Genomic DNA, 12079 nt, shown 5'->3' with positions numbered 1-12079 from the left:
AGCGCTGGGGTAGATACAGGGTAATCAGGTTGTCCCACTCGAGGCTCACAGTCTTCATCCCCATTTTCTAGATGAGGTAACTGAGGCACAGAGAAGTCGTGACTTGCCCAAAGTCACACAGCTGGGAGGTGGCAGAGCCAGAATTAGAACCCATGACCTCTGACTCCCAAGCCCAGGCTCTTTCCACTGAGCCACGAAGACCTAAACGCTTGGGAGAGTTTGGGAGCGTTAGAGGATGTGATCCCTGCCTTCCAGGAGCTTACAATCAATGATAATAGTAATAAAGTTGGTATTTGTTAAGCGCTTACTTTGTGCAGAGCACTGTTCTAAGTGCTGGGGTAGATACAGGGTAATCAGGTTGCCCCAAATGAGGCTCACAGTCTTAATCCCCATTTTGCAGATGAGGGAACTGAGGCCCAGAGAAGTGAAGTGACTTGCCCACAGTCACACAGCTGACAAGTGGCAGAGCTGGGATACGAATCCATGAGCTGTAGCTCCCAAGCCCGTGCTCTTTCCACTGAGCCCACACTGCTTCTCAATCAAGCTCAGAAGCGGTCAGGAAAGTAATTTACAGATGGGAGAAAGTGAGAAAGGGGGAGATAGGCGGAAGTTGGTGCTCATGGCTATAAATTATCTGTATATGGGCTACCGGAGGATGGTGAGGACACAAATACACAGGAGATGCCGGGAATGCTGAAGTGGCAGTAATGGGAGAAACAGGTGGAAACAGGTGGGGAGATTAGATAAAAATCGGGATGGCCTCATGGAGGAGATGCAATTTCAGTCGGGCTTTGAAAATGGGGAGAGCAAAGGTCTGTCATATATGAAGGGGGAGGAAGTTCCAGGAAAGGGGGAGGGCAGGAGCAAGAGATCAAGGGTGAGAGTAATGAGACCAAGGAACAGTGAATAGGTTAGTTTGAGCGGAGAGAAGAATGAGAGCTGGGTTACAGTGGGAGAAGAGAAGCAGCATGGCCTAGTGGATAGAACAAAGGCCTCGAAGAACCTGTGTTCTAATTCCAGCTCTATGACTTGTCTGCTGTGTGACCCTGGACAAGTCACTTCACTTCTCTGTGCCTCAGTTACCTCACCTGTAAATGGGGATTAAGACTGTGAGTTTGTGGGACATGGGCTGGGTCCAACCTGATTAGCTTGTATCTACCCCAATACTTAGTACTGTGCCCAGCACACAATAAGTACTTAACATATATATCATTAAAAAAAGGACAGAGAGTGGACAGTGATAATAATAACAATGGCATTTATCAAGCCCTACTAAGCACTGGGGTAGCTACAAAGTAATCAGATTAGACATGGTCCCTGTCCCCACCCAGGGATCACCGTCTAAGAGGCTCATTTTACACATGAGAAAACTGAGGCACAGAGAAATTAAGTGACGTGCCCAAGATCACATAGCAGGCAAGGGGCAGAGCCGGGACTAGAAGCCAGGTCTGAATGGCTAGTCTTGTTTCCATTCTTCATGCTGCCTGCCCATGAGGGGCCTCCTCACCATTGGCTTCAAAGCACTTAACTCACCTTGTCCCCTCCTCTACTCTCCTACTACAACCCAGGCCACACACTTTGTTCCTCTAATGCTAACCTTCTCACTGTACCTCAATCTCGCCTATCTCACCGCCTACCACTCACCCACATCCTGCCTCTGGTTCTGGAATGCCCTCCTTCCTCATATCAGACAGACAATTCCTCTTCCAAACTTCAGAGCATTATTGAAGGCATATCTCTTCCCAGAAGCCTTCCCTAACTAAGCCCTCCTCTCCTCCCACTCCCTTCTTCATTGTCCTGATTTGCTTCCCTCATTCATTCCCCTCCCCCGCTCCCAGCTATGGTACTTCTGTATATATCCGTTATATATTTATTTATATTAATGTCTGTCTCCCCCCTAGACTGTGAGCTCGTTGTGGGCAGGGAATTTGTCTCTTTATTTGTTATATTGTGCTCTCCCAAGCGCTTAGTACTGTGCTTTGCACACAGTAAGTGCTCAATAAATACAACTGAATGAATGAATGAATGAATCTGTCACCAAATCCTGTTGGTTCTACCTTCACAAAGTTGTTCATATCCACTCTTTCCTCTCTATCCAAACTGCTATCATCCTGCTCCAAGCCCTCATTTTATCCCACTTTGATTACCTCATCTGCCCCCTCACTGACCTCCCGGCCTTCTGTCCCTCCCCACCCCAGTCCATACTAAACTCTGCTGCACGGATCATTTTTCAACAAAAACATTCAGTCCATGTCTCCCCACACCTCAAGAACCTCCAGTGGTTGTCCAGGCATCTCTACAGCCAACTCCTTACTATCAGTTTTAAAGCACTCAATCAGCTCACCCCACCCTACCTCACCTCACTAATCTCCTACTCTAGCCCAGCCTGCTCCTCTAAAGCCAATTTACTCACTGTGCCCTGATCGCGTCTATCTTGCTGCCAACCCTTTTCCCACATCCTCCCCCTAGCCTGGAACTCCCTCCTCTTCCATATATGCCGGGCCACCACTCTCTTCACCTTAAAAGCATTATTAAGGTCACATCTTCTCCAAGAGCCTTTCTCCAATTAAGCCCTCTTTTCCCTGGCTCCCTCTCCCTTCTGCATTGTCTACACACTTGGATTTGTCACCTTTAGACATGTGATTTTTGCCCCATCCCCAACCACACAGAATTTATATACTTATCTTTAAATTATACATTATAAATGACTTTTTTATATTAATGCTTATCCCCCACTTTAGGCTGCAAGCTCATTATGGGCAGGGAAAGTATCCAAAAATTGTTATAATGTTCCTTCCCAAGCACTTAGTACAGTGCTCTGCACATAGTAAGCATTCAATAAATACCACTGATTGAGCTGGTGGGTGGATACTGAGAAGCATTTAGAGAAGCAGCGTGACAGTGGAAGGAGCACGGACTTGGGAGTCAGAAGATATGGGTTCTAATCCCGGTTCTAACACTTGTCTGCTGTGTGACCTTGGGCAAGCCACTTAACTTCTCTGGGGCTCAGTTGCCTCATCTGTAAAATGGGGATTAAGTCTGTGAGCCCAGGTGGGATAACCTGATTACCCTGTATCTACCCCAGCACTTAGAACAGTGTTGGGCACATAATAAGAGCTTAACAAATATTGTATTATTTCTCTTTTTTATACTTTTGTGCTCTTTCTACCTCATTAGACTGAAAACCCCGAGGGCGGGGAAATTATGCTTTGCTTCTGTTGTGCCCCAACGAGCGCTAAAGGACTCAATAGCCACTGAATTAATACTACTGATCACTCGATCAAAGGTATTTACTGAGCCATGTGCAGAGCACTGTTCTAAGAACTGGGGAAAGTACAGCACCACAGAGTTGGGAGACGGGATCCCTGTCCACATAGAGCTTTCAATCTACTGATGGACTGAGAAGATTTAATAGCAGAATTGGGTTTTTGTGTCCTCTGTTAGACTTTAAGCTCCTAGAGGGCAGGGACCAAGCCTGAGCCGTCTTTGGCCAGACTCTCCGGGCTCCAATTCTGTGGTCTCAGCAGGGAGGACCCTCAGTGGTGTCAGGAGCGCGACCCTGCCCCCAAGACTCCTCCTGCCTGCATTTTCAGAGATCCAGTGGGGATCCGGCCTCACCTTACTGTGCTCTTCTCTCTTCCAGTTTCCGGTTATGCCGGGATGTCCAGGGCTCACATGGAGATTAAGAAGGTGGCCGACGAGAAAGTCATCCTGCCCTGCCACCACCAGCTGGGCCTGCAGGAGGAGCCCAGCCTGGACATCGAGTGGCTCATAAAAGACACAGCCGGAAAGCCCAAAGTGGTGAGTCTCTACCCTGCAAACAGGAGCTCATTCTCAAAGTGACACTGACTTGGAGCTGAAGGCAGGGCAGTTTGGAAATTTTTAAATGGCCTTAGTCGGTTGGTGTGTTAGAAAAGAGCTCCCAGCATTTATAATAATTATGGCATTTGTTTAAGTCCTTACTATAAGTAAAACACTGTACTAAGTACTGGGGAAGGTGCGACATAATCAGGTCAGACAGAGACCCTGTCCCAGCAGGGCTCACAGTCTAAGGTGAGTACCGAATTCCCATTTTACAGATGAGGAACGTGAAACACAGAAAAGTTAATAATAATAATAATCTTGGTATTTGTTAAGTGCTTACTACGTGCAGAGCACTGTTCTAAATGCTGGAGTAGATACAGGGTAATCAGGTTGTCCCGCATGAGGCTCACAGTTAATCTCCATTTTCCAGATGAGGTAACTGAGGCACAGAGAAGTTAAGTGACTTGCCCACAGTCACACAGCTGCCAAGTGGCAGAGCCAGGATTCGAACCCATGACCTCTGACTCCCAAGCCCAGGTTCTTTCCACTGAGCCACACTGCCTCTAAGTTAAATGACTTACCATGGCCACAGAACAAGCAAATGGTTGAGCCAGGATTAACCTAGATCTTCTGACTCCCAGGCCTGTGTTCTCTCCACTGGGTCACGATGTTAGGCCAGGCCTTTTCTAGACACGTATTATTGTATGAGTTGGAAATCTAGATCCAGCCTCACAGAGAGCTGCTGGGGCCTTGTCCTTCCTCTGACCCCTCTCTGCAGGCCTGGAACAACTGATGCTCAAAATTAAACACATTTACTATGTGCCATGCACGGGACTAAGCCTGGGGTAGATAATCAGGTCGCACGAGGGGCTCAAATTCTAAGTAGGAGGGAGAACTTGTATTGAATCCCCATTTTGCAGATGAGGGACCGAGGCATAGAGAAGTTAAGGAACTTGACCAAGATCACATAACAGGTGAGTAACAGAGGAGGGATTGGAACCCAAGTCCACTGATTCCCAAGACTATGTTCTTTCCCCTAGCCACTCCAATTCCCTGAAATAAATGAACATGCGCCTTGGCTGGCTAATGCTGGCATGACCAGAGGAAGTCATTAGCTGCTGCATTCCTAGATGGTCTCTTGGGACAGGAATCAGGGTAAGGGCGGAATTTACCAGAGGGCAGAACTCACAGAGCCTTGGCCTCTGATGGTGTTTTCTTGGCTGTTTAGACAGGGCTCCTCTCCCTTCCTCTGAGGAAGCCTACTTTAAAGAGGAGTACTTGGAGTGTGCATCCAAGAGTTTTAAAAGTAAATTTAAACTCTCTCTGTGGCAACTTCCTCTCCTGAGATTTGAGGTTTTGACATTGAGCTACTGCTCCCCTGGGATAAGCTTGCCCCAGTCACAAAAGGCCATGGTCTCTCCTACCCAAGATAAGTGTTCGGTCTGGGTCTACACTGGAAATGATCCCGCCTATTCAAAATGCAGTGGATCCCATCCAACCCTGCCTCTGTCAAAAGCCATGGTGTTTCTCAGAGGATTTCACCCTAATGAAAAACTTGCTTGGGTGCTGCCCAGACCTCTCTCCCCCTTTGCAATCTTTCACATTTCTTCCTGCCTCTAGGACATTTCCACTTAAATTCCATCCCCTCAACCCCTCCAGGCTTTCACACCACTCTGGAAACCCCCACCATCCTCCCATTCATTCATTCAATAGTATTTATTGAGTGCTTACTGTTTGCAGAGCACTGTACTAAACACTTGAAAAGTACAATTTGGCAACAGTTAGAGACAATCCCTACCCAACAAGGGGCTCACAGTCTAAAAGGGGGAGACGGACAACAAAACAAAACAAGTAGAGAGGCAAAACAAGTAGACAGGTTAGTTGGTGGCGCGATTTGTATGGTAAACTCGGACGACAAATGAGACTTGGGCAGGCTAATGAGAAGAAGCGTGCTCAGTGGAAAGAGCCAGTGTTTAGGAGTCAGAGGTCATGGATTCTAATCCCAGCTCTGCCACCTGTCAGCGGTGTGACTTTAGGCAAGTCACTTAACTTCTTGGTGTCTCAGTTGCTTCATCTGTAAAATGGGGATTAAGACTGTGAGCCCCAAGTGGGACAACGTGATTACCTTATATCTACCCCAGTGCTTAGAACAGTGCTCAGCTCATACTGAGCGCTTAACAAATACCAACATTATTATACGACCCCAGAATCCTGTCAATTCTACCTTCACAACATTGCTAAAGCCTTCTCTTTCCTTTCCATCCTAACTGCAACTGTACTCATCCAAGCACTTGTTCTTGATCCTGCCTTGACTACTACATGAGCCTCCCCCTGACCTCGCTGCTTCCTGTCTCTTTTACTTAATATAATAATGATAATAATAATGGTATTTGTTAAGTGCTTACTATATGCCAAGCACTGTTCTAAGCACTGGGGTAGATACGAGGTAATCAGGTTAGACACAGTCCCCGTGCCTCACAGTCTTAATCCCCATTTTAAAGATGAAGTAACTGAAGCACAGAGAAGTGAAGGGATTTGGCCAAGGTCTCACAGCTGACAAGTGGTGGAGCTGGAATTAGAACCCGTGACCTTCTGACTCCCAGGCCTGTGCCCTATCCAATACGCCATGCTTTTTCACCCTGCTGCCCAGATCATTTCTCTAAAAAAAATTCAGTCCATGTTTCCCCACTCCTCAAGAATCTCCAGTGGTTGCCCATCCAATTGTACATCAAACAGAAATTCCTTACCAGTTCATTGTGGGCATGGAATGACTATAATAATAATATTTGTTAAGCACTTCCTATGTGCCAGGCATTGTACTAAGTGGTAGGGTAAATACAAGCAAATCCGGTTAGATACAGTCCCTGACGTGCATAGGGCTCACAGTCTTATTCCCTATTTTACAGATGAGGTAACTGAGGCACAGAGAAGTGAAGTGACTTACCTAAGGTCACAAAGCAGTCAAATGGCAGAGTCAGGATTAGAACTCATGACCTCCTGAGTCCCAGGCCCGTGCTCTATCTACTATGCAATGCTGCTTCCCTAATAATAATTATGGTACTTGTAAAGTGTTCACTATGTGCCAAACACTGTTCTAACTGTTGGGGTAGATACAAATAAATCAGGTTGGACACAGTCCCTGTCCCACATTGACCCTCACACTCTTAACCCCCATTTTACAGATGACATAACTGAGGTCCAGAGAAGTTAAGTGACTTACCCAAGGTCACACAGCAGGAATGTGACAGAGCTGGGATTAGAACCCATGTCCTTCTGACTCCCAGCCCCATGCTCTATCCACTAAGCCATGCTGCTCTTCTCTACCAACTCTGTTGTACTCTCCCAAATTTAATTATTTATTTAATTTATTATGGCATTTGTTAAGCGCTTAACTATGTGCCAGTCACTATACTAAGCGCTGGGGTGGATACAAGCAGATCCGGGTGGACACAGTCCCTGTCCCACGTGGGGCTCACAGTCTCAATCCCCATTTTACAGATGAGGTAACTGAGGCCCAGAGAAGTTAAGTGAGTGGTGGGGTGGGGATTAGAACCCATGACCTCTGACTCCCAAGCCCGGGCTCTTTCCACTGAGCCACGTACAGTGCTCTGCACACAGATCACTTAATAAGTACCCCTGATTGATTTCATGGATTCTATTCCCAGATCCCTCACTTGCCTGCTGTGTGACCTTGGGCAAAACACTAAACTTCTCTGTACCTCAATTCCTCAACTGTAAAATAGGGATTTAATAATAACAATAATGAAAATGATGATATGTGTTAAGCACTTACTATGTGCCAAGCACTGCTCTAAGTGCTGGGGGAGATACAAGATAAGCAGGTTGTCCCACGTGGGGCTCACAGTCTTAACCCCCATTTTACAGATGAGGGAACTGAGGCACAGAGAAGTTATGTGACTTGCTCAAAGTCATACAGCTGACAAGTGGCGAGCTGGGAGTGGAACCCACGACCTTCAGTAGGAAATGTGCTAGTTTGGCGGATTTGAGGAGGGAGGGCACTCCAGGCCAGAGGTAGGAGGTGGGCCAGGGGTCGACAATGGGACAGGGAAGAACGAGGCACAGTGAGAAGGAAGAGTGGAGTGTGCAGGCAGGGATGTAGGAGAGAAGGGAGGTAAGGTAGGAGGGGGCAAGGTCATGGTGAGCTTTGAAGCCAATAGTGAGGAGTTTTTGATTGATATGGAGGTTGATAGGGAGCCACTGAAGATTTTTGAGGAGGGAGGTGACATGCCCAGAACGTTTCTGTAGAGGGGAGAGACAGGAGGTTGGGAGATCAGAAAAGATGTTGATGCAGTAATCCAGTTGGGATATGATGAGTGATTGTACTAATAACGTGGATTAGAACCCACGACCCTCTGATTTCCAGGCCCGTGTTCTCTCAGCTCCCCAATCTCTCCTCCCCCTACCCGCATCACCTTTGGACTTGAGCCTGTTGTACCTCCCAAGCACACAACTGCTCACCCCACCCCTTAGGCTGCAGTACATACCTTTAAACTATTGCTTTCCTTACTTTTAATTTCATTCATTCATTCAACCGTATTTACTGAGCCTTTACTGAATGTAGAGCACTATACTGAGCGCCTGGGAAAGTACAGTGCTACGATAAACAGTACAACATTCCCTGCCCACAAGAAGCTCTCTTCACATCTGTCTCTTCTTCAAGATTGTAAACTCCTTGAGGGCAGGGATTGTGTTTACTAACTCTATTGTCCTTTTCCAATATTTTAGTGCAATGTTCTGCACAGAGTGGGCTACCAGTAAATACTCCTGATTGACTGTGGTCTTCTTTTCCTCGAGCTTAAAACATTGATTGATGGAAAGGAAGAAAAGGGAATTACTGGGCCTCAGAGAAAAAAAAAATCATTGCTCCCATTTGAGCCTCAGTCACTCTTCTCCAAAGCCTGTCTCCTAAAATGCACTCCACTCCCAGCTCTAGTTCATCCAGGTACAAGTCTTGTGGCACTTTCATTGAACGGGCTGAAGCCAATTGACCTGTTCGGTCCCACCCAGAAAATAGAGTCATCATGGGTGCGGCTTTACACCCGGGGATTAACGATTCAGGTTTGGCGAGACTGTTAATCCGTGTTGAAACAGTTTTTCCTTCGGGCAATAGAGACAGGCCCAAATTGGGTTCAGCGAAAATACCACCTCTCATTACCCAACTGTCTGAGCACTGGACTGGGGTTGGCGCGGCCTTCACTCCAGACTGCTAACCTTCTCACTGTGCCTCCATCTCTCCCATCTCGCCGCTGGCCCCTAGCCCATGTCCTGACTGTGGCCAGGTACGCCCTCTCTCCTCCAATCCGACAGACTATTACTCTCCCTTTCTTTCAAAACCTTACTGAAGGCACATCTCTTCCTCCAAGAGGCCTTCCCAAACTCAGCAACTCCTTTTTCCTCATCTTCCACTCCCTTCTGCGTCACCCTGACTCTCGGCTCTTCCACTCTCCCAACCCCACAGCACTTATGTAATATATCTGTAATTTATTTGTCTTGATGTGTGTCCCCCCATCTAGATGGTAAGCGTATTGTGGGCAAGGAATGTGTCTGTTTATTGTTGTATTGTACTCTCCCAAGCGCTTAGTACAGTGCTCTGCACATAGTAGGAGCTCAGTAAATACTTTTGAATGAATTAATAAATTAATTTGGGCGGAAACCACAGCCATCCTGCACATAGAGAAGCAGCGTGGCTCAGTGGAAAGAGCACGGGCTTTGGAGTCAGGGCTCATGAGTTCGAATCCCAGCTCTGCCACTTGTCGGCTGTGTGACTGTGGGCAAGTCACTTCACTTCTCTGTGCCTCAGTTCCCTCATCTGTAAAATGGGGATGAAGACTGTGAGCCCCACGTGGGACAACCTGATTCCCCTATGTCTACCCCAGCGCTTAGAACAGTGCTCGGCACATAGTAAGCGCTTAACAAATACCAACATTATTATTATTATTACACTGAAGGCATTCGCTGTGCCTCAGCTACCTCATCTGTAAAATGGGGATTTTACAGCTGGGACGGGGCTGTGTCCAACCTAATCAGCTTGTATCAAAGAAGCAGCATGGTGTAGTGGATGGAGCGCAGGCCTGGGAGTCAGAAGGTCATGGATTTTAATTCCAGCTTCACCACATGTCTGCTGGGTGACCTTGGGCTAGTCACTTCACTTCTCTGTGCATCAGTTAGCTCATCTGTAAATTTGGGATCGAGACCCACAAGGGACAGGGACTGTGTCCAACCTGTTTGTATCCACCCCAGCATTTAGTACAGTGCCTGGCACATAATAAGCACTTAACCAATACCATTTAAAAATCGAGGAATTAACTCCTGGATCCTTGGTAGAGCAGACGAAAGACCAAGGAGTGCTGAGTGTCTGGGACTATTTGGACTCCCTCACTATTTTGATTCTAGCCTAAAATGGAGAATTAGTGAAACAGAGAGCAGAGAAAGAGAAAGAGAAACAGGACCTAGTTCCCCTGAAATCTGGCATAGTGCAGATTTCGACAGGCTCTCTCCCAGAAAATGAAGCCACCAACCTCTTGCCAGAAAGTGAATCCCATCCATCTGTTCTTTCACGAACGCACAAGAAAACCCAAACTGTCCCACTGCCCAGGGGACAGTGCCCACTGCCCACTGTCCCGTCTACCCCTCGACGGGGAAACTGCTCCAAAAAGCTAAAAAGCAGATTGTGCTTCACCCCATCGGGAATGGGCCCGGCCTGTCCCCATTCTCTCTGGAGCGAACTGACAGCTGTACCCTGCTCCCTGGGTCTTCACTGCTAGCAGAGCCATTTTTGGGTGCAGAGGGGCTGCTGAGGAAAGCCGCCCTCCGCTTCATAGACCCCGAAAGGACAAGGTCCAGATGGGAAAGGAGATCTTCCTGGGGCGAGCTGTCAGCATGGGGGGACTGCTGGAATAAAAATAATAATAATGGCATTTGTTAAGCGCTTACTATGTCCAAAGCACTGTTCTAAGTGCTGGGGAGGATACAAGATGATCAGGTTTTCCCACGTGGGCTCACAGTCTTCATCCCCATTTTATAGATGGGGTAGCTGAGGCCCAGAGAAGTGAAGTGACTTGCCCAAAGTCACACAGCTGCCAAGTGGCAGAGCCAGGATTTGAACCCATGACCTCTGACTCCCAAGCCCGGGCTCTTTCCACTGAGCCACGCTGCTTCTCTGAGAGTTGAGCCGGCCCCCAAGTCCCGAATCTGCAGCCAAGCCTGGGGGAAGGGCAGGTTTTGGGTCCCCAAAAACCTGTCTTTCAAGACCTTCTTTGGCTTCCTGGTCTCCTCATCCGGATCTGGAGGTGCAGAGCTCCCCATTTTGCAAATAGGCAAACTGAGGCCTGGGCCCATTAGGTGTTCCCACGTGGGTCGGCAGTGGAGCTGGGCCTAGCTCAGTGGAAAGACCCTGGGCTTGGGAGTCTAAGGTCACAGGTTCGCATCCCGGCTCTGCCACTTGGCAGCTGTGTGTGACTGTGAGCAAGTCACTTAACTTCTCTGTGCCTCAGTTACCTCATCTGTAAAATGGGGATAAAGACTATGAGCCCCACGTGGGACAACCTGATCACCCTGTATCGACCCCAGCACTCAGAACAGTGCTCTGCCCATAGTAAACGCTTAGCAAATGCCAACACTATTATTATTATTATTAGAACCTTTTGCTAGGCCTTTGGAGAAGTGCCCAGGGACCCGCCCTTCCTCCCTTGGGCGCTGAATTCTGTGCTCAGTAGGGTCTTGATAGGGTCGGGGGCTGCTGCCCTTTTGTTTTCCCCAATCTCCGGGGCTGGGGGACCTGCCCAAAACAACGCTTGGGGCCAAATCGGCCCAGCCTGAGGGGTGGCCAGGACACACCGAATCGGTTTGGATGATCCTGGCTTGAATACCCAGGGGTGGATTTTTCAGGTTTTCAGTTTCTCCCACGAACGGCTGTTCTGCTACTGAGCCCCACCCCCAGAGAGCTGGGAAGAGAGGGAGGGAGGGGCAACGAGATTTAAAATTGGTTTCTTTGACTCCCAATTAACATGGGGAGAGGATGAAGAGATGAACGGCTCCAAAGAATTATGGATTATTTAGGCTTCCGTTCCTCACAATGGATAATCAAGGCTGCTATTTACAGAGACGCAGTGGGAACTAAGGGGAAAAGCACGGGCTTGGAAGTCAGGGGACCTGGGTTCTAATTTCAGCCCTGCCACTTGGCTGCTGTGCGACCTTGGGCAAGTCACTAAACTTCTCTGGGCTTCATTTTCCTTATCTGTAAAAAGGGGGATTC

At 48.0% G+C, this 12079-nt stretch overlaps 1 protein-coding gene across 1 annotated transcript in view; it reads left to right on the top strand.

Annotated features, from left to right (window-relative positions):
* LOC100082652 (CXADR like membrane protein) overlaps positions 1-12079 on the top strand; it is an 88407-nt gene that overhangs the window by 60429 nt on the left and 15899 nt on the right. The window contains exon 2 of the mRNA XM_029075691.2: positions 3644-3801. Coding sequence (XP_028931524.1) covers positions 3644-3801 — 158 coding nt within the window. The remainder of the gene's footprint in view (positions 1-3643; positions 3802-12079) is intronic.

Source organism: Ornithorhynchus anatinus, chromosome 11, assembly GCF_004115215.2.
Source record: "Ornithorhynchus anatinus isolate Pmale09 chromosome 11, mOrnAna1.pri.v4, whole genome shotgun sequence".
Classification (NCBI taxonomy): Eukaryota; Metazoa; Chordata; class Mammalia; order Monotremata; family Ornithorhynchidae; genus Ornithorhynchus; species Ornithorhynchus anatinus.
The sequence above is the reverse complement of the archived record's forward strand: the minus strand, read 5'-3'. Positions and strand labels throughout refer to the sequence as shown.